Source organism: Pongo pygmaeus, chromosome 16 (genome assembly GCF_028885625.2).
Source record: "Pongo pygmaeus isolate AG05252 chromosome 16, NHGRI_mPonPyg2-v2.0_pri, whole genome shotgun sequence".
Taxonomy (NCBI): domain Eukaryota; kingdom Metazoa; phylum Chordata; class Mammalia; order Primates; family Hominidae; genus Pongo; species Pongo pygmaeus.
In genome coordinates this window covers 71,046,843-71,070,365 of record NC_072389.2, presented here as the reverse complement: position 1 = coordinate 71,070,365, position 23,523 = coordinate 71,046,843, and the positions used below count along the sequence as shown (strand labels likewise).

The window sequence follows — 23,523 nt, the reverse complement described above, 5'->3', positions numbered from 1 at the left end:
TGAAAGCTTAACATTTTCTTTTTTAATATTGTGGTTAGGTTTTAGTTTTGTTTTGTTTTGAGACAGAGTCTTGCTCTGTTGCCCAGGCCGGAGTGCAGTGGCATGATCTCAGCTCACTGCAACCTCCGCCTGCTGGGTTCCAGCAATTCTCCTGCCTCAGCCTCCCAAGAAACTGCAATTACAGGTGCGTGCCACCACGCCTGGCAAATTTTTGTATTTTTAGTAGAGATGAGGTTTCAGCATGTTGGCCAGGCTGGTCTTGAACTCCTGACCTCAGGTGATCTGCCTGTCTCGGCCTCCCAAAGTGCTGAGATGACAGGCGTGAGCCACCGCACCTGGCCAAAAGATTAAGAAAATTTTATGAAGAGAAACCCTAAAATTGAGCATTCTACTCTTACCATCTTTTCCTGACAATTAGAGGGAAGCTGATTATTATTCAAAGAGTCGAGGAAGGGAACCCCTCAGCCCAGGTTACAGTGGGCCCTTTGGCAGCACAGTGAGTTCCCTGGAGTCTAGTGTGGGCAGGACCCACAGAGGCAGGGAGGGTTCTCGGTGGCTGCTTCCTGCACACAGCCCCTTGCCTCCAAAGCAGGTAGCTGGCTCTACAGGTCACTGATAGAAGCCCTTAGGATAAATGCCAACCCTGATAAGAAAGGGGAGGACCAGCCCCTAAACAGGCAGCAGGTTTGTCTGTTTGAGGTCTTGTTGATTGGTTTAATTTTTAAAATCCTGCCAGGGACCAGGTGTAGTGGTGGCTTACACCTGTAATCCCAGCACTTTGGGAGGGCAAGATGAGAGGATTGCTTGAAGCCAGGAGTTTGAGACCAGCCTGAGTAACATAGTGAGACACACCCCCATATCCTCCCCACCCCCCCCCACCTTCTCTACAAAACATTTTTTAAATTAGCTGGGTGTGGTGGCATGCACATGTAGTCCCAACTACTCAGGAGGCTGAGGAGGCAGATTGCCTGAGTCTGGGAGGTCAAGGCTGTAGTGAGTCGTGCTTGCGCCACTGCACTCCAGCCTGGGCGACAGAGCAATACCTTGTCTCAAAAATAAATAAAAAAGTCCTTCCAGGATGAAAATAGCCCCCAGTGCATTTAGGAGAGAATGGCAGACTCTTCCCCAGGAGTATTCTAGAGGGAAGAGTGTGGGTACAGAGCTTCCAAAGGAGCCCCAACTAGGCTCTTTTCTCTGCTTTGCATCCCTTTTTGCCATTGGCTTTCCACAGGACTGTCTTGCTAATCATACACCTCATGCAGATGGCTGGTGCTTCCTGGCTAATCTAGTCAAGTATAAAGAAAGGGCCCCTGCTGTCCTTCAAATACCAATAATGCTTTTCAGCCAGCCTAGCGCCTCCGCTTTGCTATCTGTTGGCTTTCTGTGACTATGCATGGTCAAGGCAGGTCAGAGATTTATCATTTTTGGCCAGAACAAATACACTGAGAGCTTCAAAACCAAGTATACTTGAAAACTAAGTTTCAGAGAGACAGCCTGTGTTCAGAGTTAGACTGTGTTGATAACTATGCAAACATTTACCATTTCCTTACTGGGGTCATAAAAGGCATCCTCAAACCAATATATGTCAGTCTGACAATGTTGTCCAAAATATTTTTAGCTTTGAAATTTTTTCAGCCAGTGTCAAAAGTGAGACTCTAAAATACTTACTATATGTCTATGTCTAATACTAAGTCCTTTATTTTTTTCTGGAAATATTCTTAAGTAAATTCTGATTAGAATCATTCCTAAAACACCTTTATCCTGATTCTAGATACTCAGGGCAGAATAAACAGTAAAGTGAAAGATGCTCTAGCTCAGAAACTCAACAGCTATCAGGTGGGTGAATATCCAGTAATAAAATGGATTGTTCTCTGCTGATTGTATGTTTCCAAGTTGCTCAGGAAGAAGAATACCTGCAAGTATGTTGCTCTTACTAAAATACCATGTGGCCATTCCAATTAGTTTATTTATTATCTGTAGCTGCTTTCACACTACAAGGACAGAGTTCAGTAGCTTTGACAGAGACTATATGGCTTGCAAATCCTAAAATATTTACTGTCTGGCCCTTTACAGAAAAAGTTTGCCAACTTCTACATAGCTCATCCATTCACTTTACAGATGAGCAACCTAAGGCCTGTTTGAAAAGCAAAGTGGTTTTGTAGCACTTTGCACAGGGTTCACTTCATTGCAGTTAATTTTCTCTAGGCTTGTCCCTTCTACTGGATACAATCTTTTTATTTCCCACACTGGCTTTCATTTAGCTTAATAATAATGGTTTGTTGTATTGCATTGACTTGCCCAGGGAAACAGGAATAGTCAGCAATGGAACCTGGCTTAAAACCCAGATATCGTGATTCATGATCAATGGTAAGGATCACCAAGTAGCTGTGTAACTTTGGCTGAGTTAATTATCCTCTCTGAGCCTCAGTTTCCTCACCTGCAAGATGAAGGTAATCTATTCCTTGTATGGTTTTATGAGAAATTGTTAAGACAATGTATGTATGGAATAGGCTCTCCATAAGCATAGATTCTCAACCCCTGACTCCTTTGTCTCACTAAACTAGAGTTCTGGAACTTTTAGGATTACCTGAGGAAACTGAACTAAATATTTATGGAACTTCTTCTAAGAACAAGGCACTGGGCTTGGCCCTTTAGGAGGTACAAAAATTATTTCCCCATTTAGTGGCAGTGATAAGCCTGATATGACCAGACTTATGATCTGGTTAAAGGGAAATAAGCATCCTTGAAGGGGTGATGACATTTAAAAAATGCTAAAGGGGCCAGGTGTGGTGGTTCATGACTGTAACTTCAGCAATTTGGGAAGCTGAGGCGGGAGGATCACTTAAGACCAGGAGTTTGAGACCAGCCTGGGCAACATGGTGAGGTCCCCATCTCTACAAAATATTAAAAATTAGCTGGGCATGGTAGCACATGCCTATAGTCCCAGCTACTAGGGAGGCTGAGGTGGGGATTGCTTGAGCCCAGGAGTTCTAGGCTGCAGTGAGCTATGAGTGCACCAGTGCACTCCAGCCTGGGCAACAGAACAAGACCCTGTCTCTTTAAAAAAAATCATACTGGATCTATTTCGACAAATAAGAACAGAGATGTAATCATCACTCTGCTTACTAGTTGGCAAGGAGTTGCTACTAAAGCCCTTGAAAAGTCCCTTCAGTAGGTTATGTATTCTCTTTTGAAATGATGATTATGCTTCATTTGTCCTGCAAGCTTTGCTTTGATGGTCTAGCTCCGATCAAACGGAAAGTTCGGAGTTTGTAGAGTCTAAATAAAAGCAGAATTATTATGAGGGACTAGGAACAAGTCAGAGGCACTTTGGAAACTGCTGGCCTGTTGTACACCAAAGCATTAGGCATTTTCTTCAGAGGAGAATACCAGGACTTCACGGCCACCCCTGAGAACTTAGCAAGGCCTGCCCTAAGAACTGCATTAGGAGGGAGGTTCCTGTTTCCTTGTATTAAATTCTGTAATGCTCTAAGCCTCTCTTTCTTTTTGAAGCCTTGGCTTCATGGAGGACAGTCTGGTGGGAAGTAGCACTGAATGGGGAGTTAGAAGACTGGGTTCCTGTTCCAGTTCTGATACCTGCTGGCTATATGACCCTGGGCAGGATATTTCCTTTTTGGACCATCTGCAAATGACACAATAGAAGCTCAGTTGACCAAATCAGACAAATAACCATTGCATTGGGTCCTGACAGAACTGAACTCACTTGGACACAGGATATTATCATAGAATGTTAGAGTCAGACAGGACCTTTCAGTGATTAGTTGGACTCTGTCATTTCTCCTAGAGAGGTCAAAGGACCTGTCTATGGTCACACAATTCATTAGAGGCAGAATCAGATTAGAACCCAGGTTTCCTGGCTCTCTGTTCCGTGCTTTGGCCAGAACAACATGTTATCTAAAAAGTCTAAAGGAAGTGCATTTAATCTCCCTTGCCTCAAATATCTCACAGACACGTTGCTGAGTTTGGTCTCCATTCTGCTTACTCATCAAAACTGCTCTGGATTAAGTAGCTAAGTCCTTCCACTCTGCATGCAAAATTCTGCTCACACCAGTGGCTTCGCTGAGACCTGGAATAGGCAGGCTGTGAGCCAACCCTTACCCAAACTCACCCTTTAGGAGCAGGAGAGAAGTGGGGTCTGTGTTCCCTAAGGTACCCTCACTTTAGAGTCTCAAGGAACAAAAAACTTGGAATGATCCGAGTGTAGTGGTATGTGCCTGTAGTCCCAGTTACTCCCAATCCAAAAAACCCAAAAAAATTTGGAATGAATTTTCAGAGATCACTCCTGCAATTAATCATCTTCCAGGTTATTGAATCATCCAATGAATTTAACAGGAAGGTCCCTCAAGTGGGCAGAGAAGTTCTTGGAAAGGAACTTATGGGTCAGGAGAAAGCCCAGGATTAGTGCTCCTGGTGTCTGGCCTCCAGCGGGCACAGAGAGAGGGGCTCTGCCCCCAGGACTAGCTTGTCAGTGGGTGAGTAGACCTCCCATCTTCTCTAATATTTTCAGAACAAAACAAAAATATAAAACCGTCCCCCTTCTCAGACGCCATCCAAGCCATCAGCCCCTCCAAGTCTGGAATGTGAACTAACGGGATTAAATGAAAATGAGGGAGCTAGCTAAACCCTGAACGCCATGCACATGGAAGAGATTATCATTTTTCCTCGCCTGGCATCTTCTTGGACATTCTCTAAAGCCCAACTCAAATGTCATTTCCAAACACCTGGTCACACCAACCCAAGTTCAAATCTTGGCTCCACTGCCTATTTGCTGTGTGACCTTGAACATGTGGTTTAACTTCTTTGGGCTTCGGTTTTCTCTCCTGCAAATGGGGATCACAATATAACCAGTTTATAGGGTAATTAGGGGTTGAGCCAATGTCATGCTTACAAAGACCCCAGCACAGTGCCTGGCAGAGAATAGGTACTCTATAAATGTTGAATAAATAGTAAGGGAACCAGAGCATTCATCTCTTGAGGTCTGATCTAGCACCTTCTCTTCAGGTCCTGGCTTCGCCACATCCTTTCATCTCAAAGGGGCTGGAGAAGCCTGAGCCAATTTGTCCTTACCTTGCTGAGGTCTCCTAAGGCCATGACCTTGGCCACTGGCCTCCTGCTGAGCTGCTCCTTCACCCAGACCTCGATATGCTTGTTCCACTTCATGGTGAACACATAGAAGGCATAGGCCAGCAGCAGCAGCAGGCTCTCCCACCAGGCAATGAGGCTGTCCAGGAAGAAGAGGATGAGCATTATCAGGTCAAGGATGTAGAAGGAGACATCACGGAATAAGGGCCACCAGGTGAGGTTGAGGATCTCTCGGGAGAAGAGGGAACAAGTGCCAATGACAAAGAGAATGTTGAACACAGCAGAGCCTACAATGGTACCGATGCCCACGTTGCTGTGGGAAATGAAGACACCGATGAGGGAGGTGAAAAGCTCAGGAGCAGAGCCTCCAGCAGCCATGAATGTGGCACCTGCCACATCCTCGGAGATCTGCAGCTTGTCTGTGATGACACCCAGGGCTGGAACGAAGTACTCATCGCAAACAATGGCCAAGGCCACAAACACATACATCATGCCAAAAATGTGCAGGACCACCCAGCCCTGCCGCCGCTCCTCCACACTGAACAGATCTGGGGGGTACTCTCCCTTGGGGTGGAGGTCTGGCAAGCTGGGAGGCAGCACTGAGGGACTGGGACTGAGCTCCTCTAGGAGCAGGGCCGTTGTGAGGCTTGGGGAGGGAGTGGTGGGCATGGCTGGGGTTGGCTTCACAACCACACAGTGATGGACCTGCGTGGTCAGCTTTGCCCTGACCGTGGGGGTTGTTGAAGTGCTGGGTGCTGTGGAAGGTTTCTTTGCCAGCCTCCAGACTGTGGCTGGGGCTGTTTTGATGGCTGATACACTGGTCCTGGGTGAGGGATTCCTAAGACTCCAGGCAGCAGTGAAGGCTTTGGTTTCTGCTGGGCTGCTGCCTGTCATGGTGCTTATTGTCACCTGCCCCTCAGAGGTGGCTGGGGTATGCACCAGCACTGTTCCCTGGGGAGTCTTCAGGTTGTTCTTTCCCACTAACCCCCAGGGATGGGCTGAGCTGTTACTTTCCACTCTTCTGGGGGGAGACAGGTTGTTTTTTTCCATGACGCTCCTTGGAGAAGTCAAGACGTTTGTTTCTACCTCATGTGTCAGAAAAGTTGGGGTGCTATCAAACATTCCCTTGAGAGTGGTTGGGGTGGTTTCATCCGTTATTCTCTTAAGAGAGTTGGTTTCCAGTATTTTATAGGTTGCTGTAATGTCACTGTCCTTCACTGTTGTCCTGGGGGTGATCGCATGGCTTGTTTCCATTGTCATGAATGTGGATGGAGCGTAAATGCCTACTCTTCTACCACGTGGGGAAGGAGTATACTTCACCTTTTCCCTGACTTGAGTTGGGCTGTAGCTCTTCATTTCTCCCCTGGGTGTTGGGGTATACTTTTTTACTATTTGTCTGCTTGAAGTTGAGGTGTAGTAAGTCAGTGTTCTACTGGATGTTGGGGTGTCTTCCTTCCTTCTTTCTGTACCTGCTGCTGTTGGGCTGTAATTATTCTTGGTTGTTGTTGGGATCATCTTGGCTGTTCTTTTAGGCATACTGGGGATATTCTCCACTGTCATGCTCAGTGTTGCTTCATCACTGCCCACTGAGGCTTGGGGTACCAGCATCTTACCCCCCATTTCGGAGCTAGGTTTTGAAGGGTTGCTGCTCACCATCATCATCTCTTCACTGGGGAGGTCTCGACTGGCCAGTTTTATAGGCTGATGAGAAGAGACTGCTGCCCACAATGAGGAAAGGCCCCGGGGTCTCCTAAGGTGCTGATAGGTAGAACCGATGATCAACATTCCCAGTAAGAAGAGGAGGCGACTCCAATGAAGCCGCTTTGTCCGGAGTAACCACCTCTCTTGCGGCCCCATCCTGATCAATTTCCCCATGCTGGCCAGTTATATCTGGTTACAGAAGGCCTCTCATTCTGTCCTAAGATGGAGGCTACTCTGGGATTCAGGTTGGTGATCAGAGAAGATTTCTCCATGAAGCCCAGCCAGGGGGTATCCACAACCCTAGGTGGGTAAAAAAAGAGATTATTTACCACTAAGAGGAGATCTGGGATCCATAACACCCTCATATAGAAAGAAGTGATAATAGAAGCCCCAGGAACACAAAATTATCATGCATGGGGTCTTTGCAAGAGTAAACTACTCCTGCCCCCTGCTCCAGAGGAAAATGCCTACTCTTAAGAGAAAGAGTGCCTAGGGGTCCTCTGTACTATGTAGGCATGCCAGCAGCCCAGGTTCCTAAGCTGGAGCCTGAGTGCACTATGGAGTCTACCAAGTCCTCCCTGGGCTCTCAGCAAAAGATCTGCCAGTACTCTTCAGGTTCAAGCCTAAGATCCTGGGAGCTCAATCATCCATAGCTGGTGTCAGGCCACATGTCTCACCTTATCAAAGGCAGGAAGGAGGTAGGAAGATATGGCTTTAAGCTATAGACAAAAAGGCAGCAGTGGAAGGCATTGCCAGGGACATTAGGGCTCCATGTATTTTTTTGGACTGACTTAAAACAATTCCACCATCCAGAGTGGGCAAAGCTTAAAAGTTAATGTTATAGAGCTTCCCAGAGAATATGGCATGGTGGGAGGATCATGGGGAATGGAGTTGAAAGCCTAGACTCCCTGTTCTGCTGCTTACCAGCTGTGTCATCCTGGACAGGCTGAGCCTTGGTGCCTCATCTGTGAAATGGGCATGATAACATATATATTGGTTATGCAAAGATAATCTCTGGAAGGACATCTGGGGAAGGGAAACTGAGGATCAAAGGTCAGAAGGTGACTTATTTTCACTGTATATTCTGTTAGTTTGACCTTTTTATCATGTGCATGTTATAATATTTTTAATTTAATTTAAATTAAATTAGAATATGAGTAATAACAGTGTCACAGGAATGTTGAACGAGCAAAAACATATGAAAAGCGTTGAACAGGCCAAGCACGGTGGCTCACGCTTGGAATCCCTGCACTTTGGGAGGCTGAGGTGGGCGGATCACTTGAGGTCAGGAGTTCAAGACCAGCCTGGCCAACATGGTGAAACCCCATCTCTACTAAAAATACAAAAGTTAGCCAGGCGTGGTGGTGCATGCCTGTAATCCCAGGTACACAGGAGGCTGAGACAGGAGAATTGCTTGAACCTGGCAGGCAGAGGTTGCAGTGAGTCGAGATCACGCCATTGCACTCCAGCCTGGGCAACAGAGCAAGACTCTGTCTCAAAGAAAAAAAAAAGAAAAGCACTGAATGGACAGGTTAGTTTTATACAAGAACGAAGGAGGGAAGAACATGAAAGGCCCTCAAAGAATCCTCATTTTATAAAGAAGGGCATTGAGGCCCAGCGCAAGTAACTATTTATTAACTCTCTAATTAATGTCCACAAACTCCTACAAAACAATAACTGGAAATGATTGGTTTTGCATATGATATTTTAGAAGTGAGCTGAGTAACCCATGCAATCTGTCTGGTACAACTCCTCATCTGAGATATGAAAACACAGAGGTCCAGAGAGGAGACGTGACTTGCTTAACATCACACAGCTAGTGAGTAGCCAAGCAGATGAGCCTCCTAATTCCCCTTTCTTTCTTGCATGCCACACTAATCAGAGATGCAAAGGTACTTGTCTTAAAAAGCAGGAGAGGGACAAGCAAAAGGAGAAGTAGGAATAAGTGAACTTCCTTCTTTGTCCCTGATTTCTATAATTTTCTTTCCACTATCTCCCTGCAGCCCCCCGATCCTTGCCATGAACTCAACACTTTGCAGCGAGCCCACTCGTATCCCCAGCAGAAATTTCAGAGAGTCTCTCTCTTTCTAATGTTCCTGTGTTATGTAACAGAGCTGAGCTGGCACCGCAGCTGATCCCTCCTACCTAACTACATCATTTACCTCCAGACCTTGACATCTGGCCGTCTTCTCAGCTCTGGAAACTTGTCAGAATCCAATATCTCAAAGAGTGGGTCTGAAGCTGGACAGCAGGCAACAACCCATTCTCCTGCCCCCAGCTCTCCTATGGAATCCTAATTCAAGGCAGGGTCGGGTGTGAAGGGCAGCTCAGGGGAAGAATATCCGATCGTGGCTAATACCCACCTCCTCTAAGAAGCTTATCAGGGCATTGCACAAGTTCTGGGTCCCAGTGCACCTAACCAAGCCTGAGAGAGTGGGCCTTCCACCAGGGACACAGAGGGGCTCACTGTGGGCCCACAAAGTCAGTGGAGGAACTGGGGAGATTTCTCAAACTTATTTCTAAGCTATGAGAATGAGAGGTGGTCTAGGGTTTCCATGCTTAGATGGTGGAAAGTTTTTAAAAGATTCAGAAGGCGCTCTGAGAAAACCAAGGGAAAGTGACTGGGGCTTAAGAGATCAGAAGACCTCAGTTAGCATTAGGCTCGACTTGCTACTGTGTGATTCTAATGTACTCTAAAAGTAAATGTGGGGATAATAATACCTGTCCTACCTATCTGTAAGGTGAATGTGATAATCAAAATAAAAAACAAAGATGATAGAGAAAACACCAAGCAAACTTCAAAGCACTTCATACATGAAATCTATTTTATTAGGCCTAAAGGAAATCCTTGGTGTAGAGGGCACTAATGGATCTCCCCAGAGCAGGCTGGGACATCCCAAGATACCTGAGGAGGTGGCGCCCTGAGCCCCTTGCGCCTCCAGCCCATGACTTGGAGCTGATCAAAGTGGGAGTAGGGTAGGGTAGTGGGGATCTTGTGATCCTAAGCATTGATCTGGAAGCCCTTTCAATCATTCAGCTAACTCGGCCTGATATTTACTGACTGCCCCTTTCTCCCTTTCCTGTTTCCTCCAGAGTACCTGGGTGCATGATGCTTTGGGTTACTTTCATCTGAAATAGCAGTTAATCCTCATAGCCTCACCTCTACCCTGCTTCACCTTGAGTGGCCTGGAACAGTAAGAAGGTCACGAGCTCCCTCTGCTGAAGCCCACAGAAGGGCCCACCCACTGTGGAAGAGCTGGCTTCATCTCTGAGTATGCTGGGGTCACTCTGGATGTTGGAAGCCTGGGATCAGGGCCTGAGGTCTGCTAGTTACATGTCCTTGCCTTTATGCTGCTGTGGGCAGAACCAAATCTAGTTCTTTCCCTTTTCATGCCACTGTGTAACACAGTCTCAATCTGGCCCAGAAAGATGAAAAAAGGAACATAATTCACAAAGTAAAATGAGTGATCTTTTTTTCTGAAATAACTCCTCTATTTTTACAATGTTGTTTATTCAATATAAAAAATTCAGGGGAGAAGGAAATCCTCAGAAAAGTGATTCCTTTCTCTCATATGTTCATAAATGTTGCCAAGGAGTTCTTCCTGGTGTCTAACCTAAATCCTACCTGCTGGGGGTAAACCCAGTTTCTTCTGTCTTATTATCATGGGATTCTGGCACATTTTGAAATTCAGCAGGAAATTTGGCTGCTCAACCAAGAATGGAAGCATCCTCTGTACTAGCCATGTGAGTTTGGACAAGTTATTTAACTTCTCAGTGGCTATAAACCTCTCATCCTGTAAAATGAGGATGATAATGACATTACCTGTTTGATAGGGTTGTTGTGGGGATTAATTAATTTGTAAAACATATTAACAGTGCTGGGTACTATTGTTGTTGTTTTTCTGCTTTTAGGTATCACAATCAGATTGTGTTAGAGGGGTCAGCAGGTCTCCATGCATTTCATTGTTACAACACTCTACTGTGTATTTATTTGTGCAATCACCTGATTAATGTGTGCAACTCTTACTAGCGGGTGAACTCCAAGAAGACAGGGAACTTGCCTGTCTTATTCACCACTGAGTCCCCAGAGCCCAGCACAGTGCCTGGCAAGCAATGAATGTATTTAATAAATAAATAAGTTTATTCATTTATTAATATTATAAATAAAGTTATTTATTAAATATATTTATTTAATAAATATATTTATTTATATTGTAAATATAGTTATTTATTAAATATATTTATTTATATTGTAAATGTAGTTATTTATTAAATATATTTATTTATATTGTAAATATATTTATTAAATATATTTATTTATATTGTAAATATATTTATTAAATATATTTATTTATATTATAAATATATTTATTAAATATATTTATTTATATTATAAATATATTTATTTAATATATTTATTTAATAAATATATTTATTAAATAAATATATTTATTTAATATATTTATATATATATTTAATAAATATATTTATTTAATATATTTATATATTTATTTAATAAATATATTTATTTATATTGTAAATATATTTATTAAATATATTTTATATACATTAAATATAAAAAGCATAACCCAGTGAGGAAGATGCTCAGAGATGGGGCCCCTGAGCTACACATGGATGGAGAGGAGAATGCCCACTCAAAAAGCTCATGACCTTTTGAGAGCGAATGGCTGGAGAATGGCCAGCACCACTGAGAAGGGGAGGCTGATCTGCTTTGCTCTACAAAATTGCCTCATTTTATACCCTCCTCTGGAACAGGATGGAAGAACAGATGGGGTAGATCTGGCTCTGACCCTCACAATAAAATAAGGGGATGAGGAAGGCGGATCTTAGAGGTTTGGCAGGACAGCAAGGAGGCCTTTCCTTGCCCTCCAAAGCTCTAGGCCTTTCCTAACTTTTATTAAAACAGAAAGAAGAGGGAACGAGACTTTTCATCTGACGTGGAGGGTTTGTGGCTAAGGCTGGTTTATTTCTGGGCCTACATCAGGAGTTGCAACCGACTCTACAGTTGTACAGTAGAAAGCAGACAAGATTTGAAAGGGTCGCAAATTTTATTTCTTTTTTTTTTTTTAATCTGGCAGACAGCACGCATTGATGGGTTGCAGATTTTAATGCCTTTAGGTCCCGGGTAGATAAAATTAAGTTACATCAATCATTTTCTAAGTAACTGGAGCGTGCTGGGGGCTATGTCTGGACAGAGAATAAATGACCCACCAATAAGTATTCCAATGTCAAACAATTTAAAAATATTAGGAAGCAAACAAATGAGTCTGAGGGCTGAATTTAACCTACAGGTACTGCTTTGCAACTTCTAATAAAGTAACAAGTCTGATGAGGAGCAAGCCTAAGGTCTCTCATTCTCAGGTTCCTCATTTATGAAACCAGGAAAGACAAGCTTCCTCATGGAACTGCTGTTAGAGTAACAGCGAGAGAATCTGTGGAAAAGCACTTTGATCTGTCCAACCTGTACAATGTCATGGCCTAAGACCTTTTGTTTATATTGTTTTATTTGTGCATATTATATTGTTTATAGGATTAAAAATGGCTGTACAGTTGTCACTCGTGGAAAACAACAAAATAAGTCCCCAAACATCCTATGACACATCTTTCCAAGCCAGTGGCTAGAACCATACCTGAGACAGGGAGATGCAGGTGGCGGCACTTCACACTGAGTGCAGCTCAGAGACAGGATTTCATCCTTACAGTCAAGTGGCCCTTCTGGAGGGGCCAGAGGCCTACAGAAAAGGTCAGAGAGGTGATTTCAGAGGACTTCAGTGTGGCCAAGCAGGAAACCACACAGTCCCAGTACTATTCACAACCCCCGTCAAAGTAAGAGAAACAGCCCACTAAGTAAAACTCCCATGTCAAATCTGACTTTACAAAGGCATGATGATTGAGGCACAGCAAGATACCCTTTTTTCCCTGTAAGCTGACAAAGAGTAAGAAATTTAAATAACACCCAGTGCCAACGAAGATACTGGTGAAGATGTGTAAATCGGGTATAGCAGCCCAAGTGACCTTGTTAAACTGTAAATCAAATAATGTCCCTCCTATATGCCAGAATTTCCAGTGGCTTCCCATCTCAATTGGAGAAAAAGTCCCTATATTAGTCTACCAGGCCCTTTCCAGCTTTGCTTGTAGTAGCAAAAACTGAAATCTAAATGTCAATAGAAAACTGATTACATAAATGATATGGCACATCTTTACAATAGTCAATTATATACAGCAGCTAAAAGGAATGAAGGTGATGCCCAAGATATATTAGTATATCAATAACAATAAAAGCAAGATGCAGAACAGTATATATAACATTGTTGCATTTAGGTAGAAAGTATTATATATGTTATATTATATAGTATATATAATATGTATATACATACACATATATACATACATACGTAGAGACAATTTTGCAAAGCATATGTAAGAATGGCTATACTTCTGTCACCAATAGATATAGAATAAACAAAAACAAACAACAACTCTGATATTTCACTTCTCCAACCCAGTGGCTAGAATCATACTTGAGGCAGGGAGATATGTATGGTTGCTTCTAGGAAAGCAAATGCTTATTTTTCACTTCATCTATTTTGAAACTTTGAATTTTGCCTGATGCAGTGGTGCACTCCTGTAATCCCAGCACTTTGGGAGGCTGAGAAGGGAGGATTGCTTGAGACTAGGAGTTCAAGACCATCATGGGCAACATAGCAAGACCCTGTCTCTAGTAAAAGAAGTATTTATGACAAACCCACAGCCAATATCATACCGAATGGGCAAAAACTGGAAGCATTCCCTTGGAAAACCGGCACAACACAAGGATGCCCTCTCTCACCACTCCTATTCAACATAGTGTTGGAAGTTCTGGCCAACCTTGCAATCAGGCAAGACAAAGAAATAAAGGGTATTCAATTAGGAAATGAGGAGGTCAAATTGTCCCTGTTTGCAGATGACATGATTGTATATTTAGAAAACCCCATTGTCTCAGCCCAAAATCTCCATAAGCTGATAAGCAACTTCAGCAAAGTCTCAGGATACAAAATCAATGTGCAAAAATCACAAGCATTCCTATTCACCATTAACAGACAAACAGAGCCAAATCATGAGTGAACTCCCGTTCACATTTGCTACAAAGAGAATAAAATACCTTGGAATACAACTTACAAGGGATGTGAAGGACCTCCTCAAGGAGAACTACAAACCACTGCTCAACGAAATAAAAGAAGATACAAACAAATGGAAGAATATTCCATGCTCACGGATAGGAAGAATCAATATCGTGAAAATGGCCATACTGCCCAAAGTAATTTATAGATTCAATGCCATCCCCATCAAGCTACCAAGGACTTTCTTCACAGAATTGGAAAAAACTACTTTAAAGTTCATATGGAACCAAAAAAGAGCCCATGTTGCCAAGACAATCAATCCTAAGTAAAAAGAACAAAGCTGGAGGCATCATGCCACCTGACTTCAAACTATACTACAAGGCTACTGTAACCAAAACAGCATGGTACTGGTACCAAAACAGAAATATAGACCAACGGAACAGAACAGAGGCCTCAGAAATAACACCACATATCTACAACCATCTGATCTTTGACAAACCTGAAAAACAAGAAATGGAGAAAGGATTCCCTATTTAATAAATGGTGCTGGGGAAACTGGCTAACCATATGTAGAAAGCTGAAACTGGATCCCTTCCTTACGCCTTATACAAAAATTAATTCAAGATGGATTAAAGACTTAAATGTTAGACCTAAAACCATAAAAACCCTAGAAGAAAACCTAGGCAATACCATTCAGGACATAGGCATGGCCAAGGACTTCATGACTAAAACACCAAAAGCAATGGCAACAAAAGCCAAAATAGACAAATCGGATCTAATTAAACTAAAGAGCTTCAGCACAGCAAAAGGAACTACCATCAGAGTGAACAGGCAACCTATAGAATGGGAGAAAATTTTTGCAATCTACCCATCTGACAAAGGGCTAATATCCAGAATCTACAAAGAACTCAAACAAATTTACAAGAAAAAAAAAACCCCATCAAAAAGTGGGCAAAAGATATGAACAGACACTTCTCAAAAGAAGACATCTATGCAGCCAAGAGGCACATGAAAAAATGCTCATCATCACTGGTCATCAGAGAAATGCAAATCAAAACCACAATGAGATACCATCTCACGCCAGTTAGAATGGTGATCATTAAAAAGTCAGGAAACAACAGATGCTGGAGAGGATGTGGAGAAATAGGAACGCTTTCACACTGTTGGTGGGAGTGCAAATTAGTTCAACCATTGTGGAAGACGGTGTGGCGATTCCTCAAGGATCTAGAAGTAGAAATACCATTTGACCCAGCAATTCCATTACTGGGTATATACCCAAAGGATTATACATCATGCTACTATAAAGACACATGCGCACATATGTTTATTGTGGCACTATTCACAATAGCAAAGACTTGGAACCAACCAAAATGTCCATCAATGATAGACTGGATTAAGAAAATGTGGCACTTATACACCATGGAATACTATGCAGCCATAAAAAAGGATGAGTTTATGTCCTTTGCAGGGACATGGATGAAGCTGGAAACCATGATTCTCAGCAAACTATCTCAAGGACAGAAACCAAACTTACCGCATGTTCTCAATGATAGGTGGGAACTGAACAATGAGATTACTTGGACACAGGGTGGGGAACATCACACACTGGGGCCTGTCGGGGGGTGGGGGAGTGGGGGAAGGATAGCATTAGGAGAAATAACTAATGTAAATGATGAGTCAATGGGTGCAGCAAACCAACATGGCACATATATACCTATGTATCAAACCTGCACGTTGTGCACATGTACCCTAGAACTTAAAGTATGATAAAAAAAAATTAAAATTAACTTTGAATTTTTATCCATAGACACAAATTATTTTTTTTTTGAGATAGGGTCTTGTTCTGTTGCCCAGGCTGGAGTGCAGTGGCATGATCTTGGTTCACTGCAACCTCCACCTCCCGGATTCAGGTGATTCTCATGCCTCAGCCTTCCAAGCAGCTGACTACAGGTGCCCGCCATGACAGCCGGCTAATTTTTGTATTTTTAGTAGAGACAGGGTTACACTATGTTGGTCAGGCTTGTCTCGAACACCTGACCTCAAGTGATCTACCCACCTCGGCCTCCCAAAGTACTGGGATTACAGGCGTGAGCCACCGTGCCCGGCCTCCCAGCCTCACAAATCACTTTTTATAATTTTGTAAAAACTAGTTTTATTTGGCTTTATCTTCTTTTTCATTGAAAGATGCCACCAAGGTTTTAAGAGAGTGAGTGGTGAGCCTGGGTCAAGGCCCAGATCATGAGGGGCCTTTAAAAATTTAGACTTCATAGCATTTTGTTTGTTTGTTTGTTTTTAGAGATAAGATCTTGTCCTGGCTGGAGTGCAGTGACACAATCACAGCTCACTGCACCCTTGAACAGTTGGGCTCAAACAATCCTCCTGCCTCAGCCTCCTGAGTAGCTAGGATTACAGGTGCACACCACCACACCTGGTAATTTTAATTTTTGTAGAGACAAGGTCTTTCTATGTTGCCCAGGCTAGTCTCGAACAGCTGGGCTCAAGCAATTCTCCTGCCTCCGCCTCCCAAAGTGCTGAGGGCCACCACTCTAGGCCTTTATAGCACTTTTCAAAGGAAAGAATGTATGGAAGAAAGAAGTTCCTTTCTACTTTCTTAGAGAAATGTAGTGTCTACCAAGTTTTCTCTGCTTTCCTCTTTCACTTTTTTTTCCCAATAACCTCTCTTACTCCCCTCCTATCTTCTTTCCACAAATGCATATCCACCATCACATGCCAGACCCTGGGGGATCCAGCAATGGATAAAGCTCACCCTATTTTCAGAGCAGAGGCAAAGTTAATTGGAATTGGAAATGTGTAAAAGCTTTTCTTTGTTCAGTGAGTCTTTTCATTATTTAAAATAGAGAGAAGCTTTGTGGTTTTCTCAAATGCTCTGGAAAAAACTGAAAGAGGATTGAGAGCAATTTTAAAAGGAGGGGGAGCACAGTTTTCCAAATACATTTCAAAGGAAAAGAGGGAGAAACCTATAGATTAAAAGAGACTTCTGAGATATAGCAACAGATTTCAATATCTGGATCTTACTTGGATCCTGATTCAAACAACCAAAGTGTAAAAAAGTAAAATTTATGATATTTATGACACAACTGAATATTTGAAAGCTGATTAGATATTTGATGATATTAGGGATTTATTGTTAATTATGTTAAATTTGATAATGGTATTGCAATTATATATTTTTAAGTTCTCTTTTAAAGATACATAAGGAAATATTCCTGGATAAAATATTATGCTATCAGGGATCTGCATCAAAATAATATGTGGGGAGAAGTCAGTAGGGGTGTACATGAAACAAGATGAGGATTGCATTGACAGCAGAAACTGGGTGAAGGGCACACAGGGATTTATTATCCTAATCTCCCTATCTTTGTCTATGTTTGAAAATTTCCATAATAAAATTTTTTTCAGAAGACAGAAGGGTCATATTTATAATTGACTTCTGCTTTGGTGAAAATAGTGAAATAGGGAGGGGGGAATGATGAGAGGAAGGGGCTGGAGCTTGGAAGTATGATTTGGGAGTGAACAGTCTCCAGACTACAGGGGCAGGAAGGGAAATGCAGGGCAAAGGACATCATGGGAGTGTGAGAAGAGAGGGAAGAATGCAAGAGAGAAGTAGGTCCACTGCTCTTCCCCCACCCCTCAGCCTTTTCTTCGCTTACTCATTCCCTACCCCTTATCTCTGCAGATGAAAAATCATCTTGGGGCCAAATGCAGTGGCTCTTGCCTGTAATCCTGGCACTTTGGGAGGCCAAGGAGGGAGGATCGCTTGAACTCAGGAGTTCGAGACCACTCTGGGCAACATAGTGAGACCCCCATCTCTACAAAAAATTTAAAAATTAGCCAGGCATGGTGGCACATGCCTGTAGTCCCAGCTACTCGGGAGGTTGAAGTTGGGGGGGATTGCTTAAATTCAGGAAGTCAAGGCTGCAAGAAGCCATGACCATGCCACTGCACTCCAGCCTGGGTGACAAAGACCCTGTCACCACACACACACACACACACACACACACAAAATCACCCTGAGAACTTAACAACAAAGATTCTCAAGCATGAAGTCATGAAATTTTATTTCCATTTCACTTGGCAAGGTCTGGGAATCTGCATTTTCAACACATGCTCTGGGAGATTTAGATATCTAGACTTCCCTTTGAGCTCCCCAGGACCTAGCCCCTGTGAGAGCCATGGTTTTTCTGTCATTAACCTTTCCTCTGTCAGACTGGGGATCAAACACTGCCTTTCAAAGCCTTTGGGACAGCAGTCCACTGTTTCAAGGCAGGAAAAAATAAAGGGAATGAGAGATTATGCAAAGGAAACTATTTATTGATTTCCTTTAATGTGTGTGTGGAAACACGCAAATGCTGAGGGTCGCTTGAGTGGGGAAAAGAAATTCATCAGCCAGCTATGGCTTGAAAGACACCTTCTTTAAAGCCTTCTAACCTTTGTGCTGATGTTCTCTGATGTTATAGTCACCAAACAACCTTCTGATTTGTAATGGGATTCCACTAAGGAGGAAAAAAAAAACAAACAAACTAGTTGCCCTAAGCAACACAGTCCTCCTGGCAGCTGTGTCTTTTATCATCAATTTAATATATTGATTTTTCGCTTTCCAAGTCTCCCAAAAGCCTGTTATTCAGAAGAACTAGGTCACAAGATTTGATCATCCATCAACAAACTATCTTAAGCTTTAGAGCTGGGTAAGGTAATGAATCAGATCTTCCAACTGAGCCAGAATTACCACGAGGACAGTAACCCTATGGCTAAGTCATTGTCACATTAGGGGTAACTAGACACTTGCTTACCCACACATTCTTGGCCACATCCCTCTCAATAGGGCAAGATTAGAAATTATGACTAAGTTATCAGGCTGCCGCCTTACTTACCTGGAGCCCAATGCCTGCTCAAGCATAACTAGATCTTGACATGGTGAGATCAGCCAGGTTGGGGAAAGAAGTTTTGAAGCAAATAGGGCAGTCTGCAGGGCCCTGGGCCCCAGTGCTGGCAGGGATATTCCCAGGGGCAGGAAAAAACTACAAGCAACTGGCCCCACACTCTCCCACAGAACAAGCTGTGAGAAGTCAGACAGACTTGTCTGTTCAGTTCAAAGCATCCTCCTTCCTCGTCCCATCTCCTAATCTCGCCCCATCCTATCAGCTAAAAGAAAAAGGCAAATGCCTGCGGCCTTCTAGAGGCCTTTCTGTACTCACTTTGTAACCTATGTGGTTCCACATTGTTCTTTGAACCCTAACTACCCAGGGGCCTGCTGGCATCCATCTAAGCTTATCTCTGGCCGGGATTCCCTGGCTCCCTACATAGTTAGAAAGAAAGTCACCTCTTGCCCTCTTAAGGACCTCACTGAGGCACCGACTATAATGGAGACACCAGGCGGCCAGAGTGGCAGGCAAGAGCCCATGTTGCCTTACAGGAAAATCTGAGCACGCATGCCTTGTCCAGGATGAGGGGAAGGAAGGCCCTCTGCTTCCCTCAAAGAGGGGATAGGAGAATAAAGTGAGCATTTGGGCTGAGGAGACCAAGAGGCCAAGTCTTGAGGTAAATTGGGCTCAGGTCAGCTAAGAAGGATATACAAAGCATACCTCAGCCAGGAATTACAGTTTTGGGGTTTTTTCCCCCCAAGATTCTCGTGCGTTAGCCTCCCAAGTAGCTGGGATTACAGGCGCTTGTTATCATGCCCGGCTAATTTTTGTATTTTAGTAGAGAGCGGGGTTTCACCATGTTGCCCAGGCTGGTCTCAAACTCCTGACCTGAAGCGATCCGCCCACCTTGGCCTCCCGAAGTGCTGGGATTACAGGACTGAGCCACCACGCCCGGCCAGGATTTGTAGTTCAGGAATTGCAGTTTAAAAAGAACACGAAGAGTATTGTCAACCGGTTCAGAGGATATGAGAGAGGGGGCTGAAGAGTGACGAGGAAAATAGCAGGAAGGGTTGGGCTCATGCACCGACGGGGCCCAGGGGAGTGAGGGGACAAAAGTGTGAAGCGGTCACAGAGTCACTGGGCCAGGTGAGGCCCATGGGTCAGTGGGGCAGGAGGGGGAGGAAAGAGCCCGAGAATGGGGAGAGACACAGGGCAATGCAGAGACACACGGCGGGAAACCCAGCCAAGGCTCAGAGAAGTTGGGGATTTGTGGGAGGAGAGGGGTGGCCGCGGATTGGCCATCGCGAAGAGAGGCCGCGCCTCCTAGCGTCCCTCTGGGATGAGCCAGAACCCTGCCCGGGCGACCCTGAAGCTCTCCAAGGACCGCCCCGCCCAGCGCGGAGTGCCGGCGCCGGGTTCCCTTCTGTCGCGCGGCCTTATAGTTCCGGCTGTGGCGCGCGGTCGGAAAGTTTATGCCGACGGACTGTGTCCGGTGATGGGCACGGGGTGAGTGGGGAGGCCGAGGGCCCGGGGCTGCCTTTCGTTGCTTGTTGGGGTTACAGGTGAAGGGGTTAGGGGTGAAGAACAACCCAGGGCCAGCGCTTGGCCTTCCCGCCACCGTGGCGGCCGCCCCGCGCCGTCTGTGAGGCGCCAGTTCCGGGGCGCTGCTCCCGGCCTCCCCTCGCTCTGAAGCTCGGGGTCCCCAGCTCCGCGTAAACTGCACGATTTCGCCCTCTGCTCAGCCCCCCTCTGCCCCCTCTTTCCAAGAGAGACTTCCAGATCCCACATTTTCTTGACTGATTTTAAAGGTAAAAATACATCTCCCACATGTGATTTTCAGTCTGGACTTTTAGAGATGAAATTGTGTCTGAGAACTGGGGAGGGACTCCCGGAGACTGACGGGAAAGCCAAAGAGCAGGTGGGGCCCTAGAAATTCAGGTAGAATCCCGCTTTGAGAGCGAGACTGCCGAGAATCAGTTCTTTATGAATGAGCTAATTATCACCTTCGGGGAAGAATTATAAACGTCTAGCTGATGGACACTTGGTATTCAAGGACAAATGGGTGGCTAGGGCCTATTTCTCAGACTTCTTGAGAAAGAAGAGCCCTAGTTTGAACAGTACACATGGGAAGGGGGTGGGGGTGGGAGACTTGGGGGCTCAGAATCCACCCAAGTGAGGAATACATAGTGTTGTTCTCACAAAATTGCTAGATTGTGGTGGGCAGGGATTCCCCCCTACCCAAGACGGAGTCTCACTCTGTCGCCCAGGCTGGAGAGCAGTGGCGCGATCTCGGCTCACTGCAATCTCTGCCTCCTGGGTTCAAGCAATTCTCCTGCCTCAGCCTCCCAAGTAACTGGAACTACAGGCGCACGCCACCACATCTGGCTAATTTTTGTATTTTTAGTAGAGATGGGGTTTCACCGTGTTGGTCAGACTGGTCTCGAACTCGTGACCTCAGGTGATCTGCCCGCCTCAGCCTCCCAAAGTGCTGGGATTACAGGCGTGCCTGGCCTTTTTTTATTTTTTTTTAATCAGTCCTAGATTGCTTGAGTGAACTATCCTTCAGGAACTTTCAGTTCCCCCCTTTACTCCAACCTGAGTACTAAATTGATTTCCCACGACTTTGTAACTGTTAATGAGGTGCATTTGGGAGTCGACACAAATGCATCAGTTGGGAGAAAGAGCCAGTTCCAGAGGTGTCTTCAGAGAAGGCAAGACTGCCAGCTGTCATCACTGTCAACAGCAGATTTCACGGGCTGAAAGTGCTTTAATGTATTTGATCTAAGTCTGTGTAAACTGTTTCCTCCCATTCTCCTAAGAGGTGAGGGCAGTACTCCTCATGATCCTCAACTTGTAAAAAGGCCTCCCTGCATGAATGGGACTACCACAGGAGCTGGGCAGAGGTGAGGGAGTCCCCCATATCTCTGCTTGAGAAGAGGAAATGTGTTTCTGGTGTCCAGAGTTAACATTTATAATGTATTTTGCTAAATAACGTGTGGTATATCTGGTGATTTAGGGGTAGTTCATTAGTTGTTATCAAATTGTTAGGCACCTACTATATGCCAGTTACTGTGATAAGTTTTGAGGAGACATCATGGGCAAAATCTGGCATGGTCCCTGCCCTTAGTGAGCGTATGTTATGGTCTAATATAGTGTAGTTGAACCAGTATTGTGCAGGACCTCGGTTTTGTTTTTTTTTTTTAATCGGGCCTATACTGCTTGAGTGAACCATCCTTCAGGAACTTTCCGTTTCTTCTTTTACGCCTATGCTTACAACCTGAGTTAACATTGTTTCCATGAACCAGTGTATTCTGAGTTCAAAACAGCCTACTTAAAAATGGAATTTTGGCCGGGTGCGGTGGCTCACGCTTGTAATCCCAGCACTTTGGGAGGCAGAGGCGGGTGGATCACGAGGTCAGGAGTTCGAGACCGGACTGGCCAATGTGGTGAAACCCCCATCTCTACTAAAAATACAAAAATTAGCCGGGTGTGGTGACACACGCCTGTAGTCCCGGCTACTCGGGAGGCTGAAGCAGGAGAATGGCGTGAACTCGGGAGGCGGTGCTTGCAGTGAGCAGAGATCGCGCCACTGCATCCAGCCTGGGCAACAGAGCGAGACTCCGTCTCAAAAAAAAAAAAAAGAACAAATGGAATTTTAGAATATGACACATTTGCAGCTGGGCACCATCCTTAAACAAGCAGTCTGGCTACTGTTAAATGTTGCGAAGTGAATCCCAAAAAAGAAAGTTGTGAACATTAAATTTCTAACCTGTTTATATCCACCTAATCTCTCTAATTGTATATATGCATTATGATTTTTATGAAGTTGTAAGCAGTGTATAATACAGTTCTGGGGCCTGCTTTTCTCAGTTACTAATGCTTTCTGTAAATATTTCTGATATCTATAGTACCTATGTCATTTATTTATAGTTTTATGACATTTCATCATGTCAGCAGACTACAGTTTGCTTAATAATAGAGTAGCAGCAGGCTATATACCCATGAGCAGGTCTGTGTATCTGTAAACCTTTTTATTTTTGAGCACCAAAATGTTTTCTTTATGCTACTTCTCAATCCATAGTTTTGAATAACTCTATTTGTACATTTTGACTTTTTTACACAATTTCATGAGATAATTCCAGCTGTATAATTTTTTTTTTTTTTTTTTTTTTTTTTGAGATGGAGCCTTGCTCTGTCACCCAGGCTGGAAGGCTGGAGTGCAGTGGCACGATCTTGGCTCACTACAACTTCCACCTCCTGTGTTCAAGCGATTCTCGTGCCTCAGCCTCCCAAGTAGCCACCATGCCTGGCTGATTTTTGTATTTTTAGTAGAGACAGGGTTTCACCATATTGGCCAGGCTGGTCTCGAACTCCTGACCTCAAGAGATCCGCCCACCTGGGCCTCTCAAAGTGCTGGGATTACAGGCATGAGCCACTGTGCCCGACCTTACATATTCTTTAATTTTTTTCTTTTCCTTCACAAGTGAAGCACCATTGGCCAGTTTATGTACAATGAATACTACTGAGGCTAACAGTTTATTACTTTTGTTATGCGTAATGATTTCCAATTTGGTTTATGACTTTACTAGTCCTTTCATTTTTATATTTGGCATTCATTTTACTGAAACAAGAGCACCAACCAACAAAATAATTAAACACATGCACTAATACTGCAAAAAGGTTGTGACAGTGCCAAAAAACAATGGTTGTTTGTC

The 23,523-nt window shown here is 44.1% G+C and overlaps 2 protein-coding genes across 14 annotated transcripts in view; one reads left to right on the top strand and one right to left on the bottom strand.

The window, feature by feature from the left end:
• Positions 1–20,185, bottom strand: part of SLC24A1 (solute carrier family 24 member 1) — an 87,790-nt gene extending 67,605 nt beyond the window's left edge. For 2 of the 3 annotated variants that reach the window (XM_054450226.1, XM_063652293.1), the window contains exons 1-3: positions 18,818–20,086; positions 12,456–12,557; positions 5,089–7,104 (exon numbers count right to left, since the gene is read on the bottom strand). In XM_054450226.1, the coding sequence (XP_054306201.1) occupies positions 5,089–6,978 (1,890 nt within the window). In that variant the 5' untranslated portion in view covers positions 6,979–7,104; positions 12,456–12,557; positions 18,818–20,086. Of the gene's footprint in view, positions 1–5,088; positions 7,105–12,455; positions 12,558–18,817 lie in introns of all 3 variants that reach the window. The other variant, XM_054450225.2, reaches the window with a different exon arrangement.
• The window catches only part of INTS14 (integrator complex subunit 14), a 32,085-nt gene continuing 28,701 nt past the window's right edge, over positions 20,140–23,523 (top strand). For 2 of the 11 annotated variants that reach the window (XM_063652299.1, XM_063652298.1), the window contains exons 1-2: positions 20,294–20,616; positions 21,628–21,711. Coding sequence is in view for 1 of the 11 variants with exons in the window: in XM_054450233.2 (XP_054306208.1) it covers positions 20,664–20,726 (63 nt within the window). In the remaining 10 variants the exon portion in view is untranslated. Of the gene's footprint in view, positions 20,617–20,663; positions 20,727–21,627; positions 21,712–23,523 lie in introns of those variants that run through there. The other 9 variants (XM_063652296.1, XM_063652295.1, XM_054450232.2 and 6 more) reach the window with 8 other exon arrangements.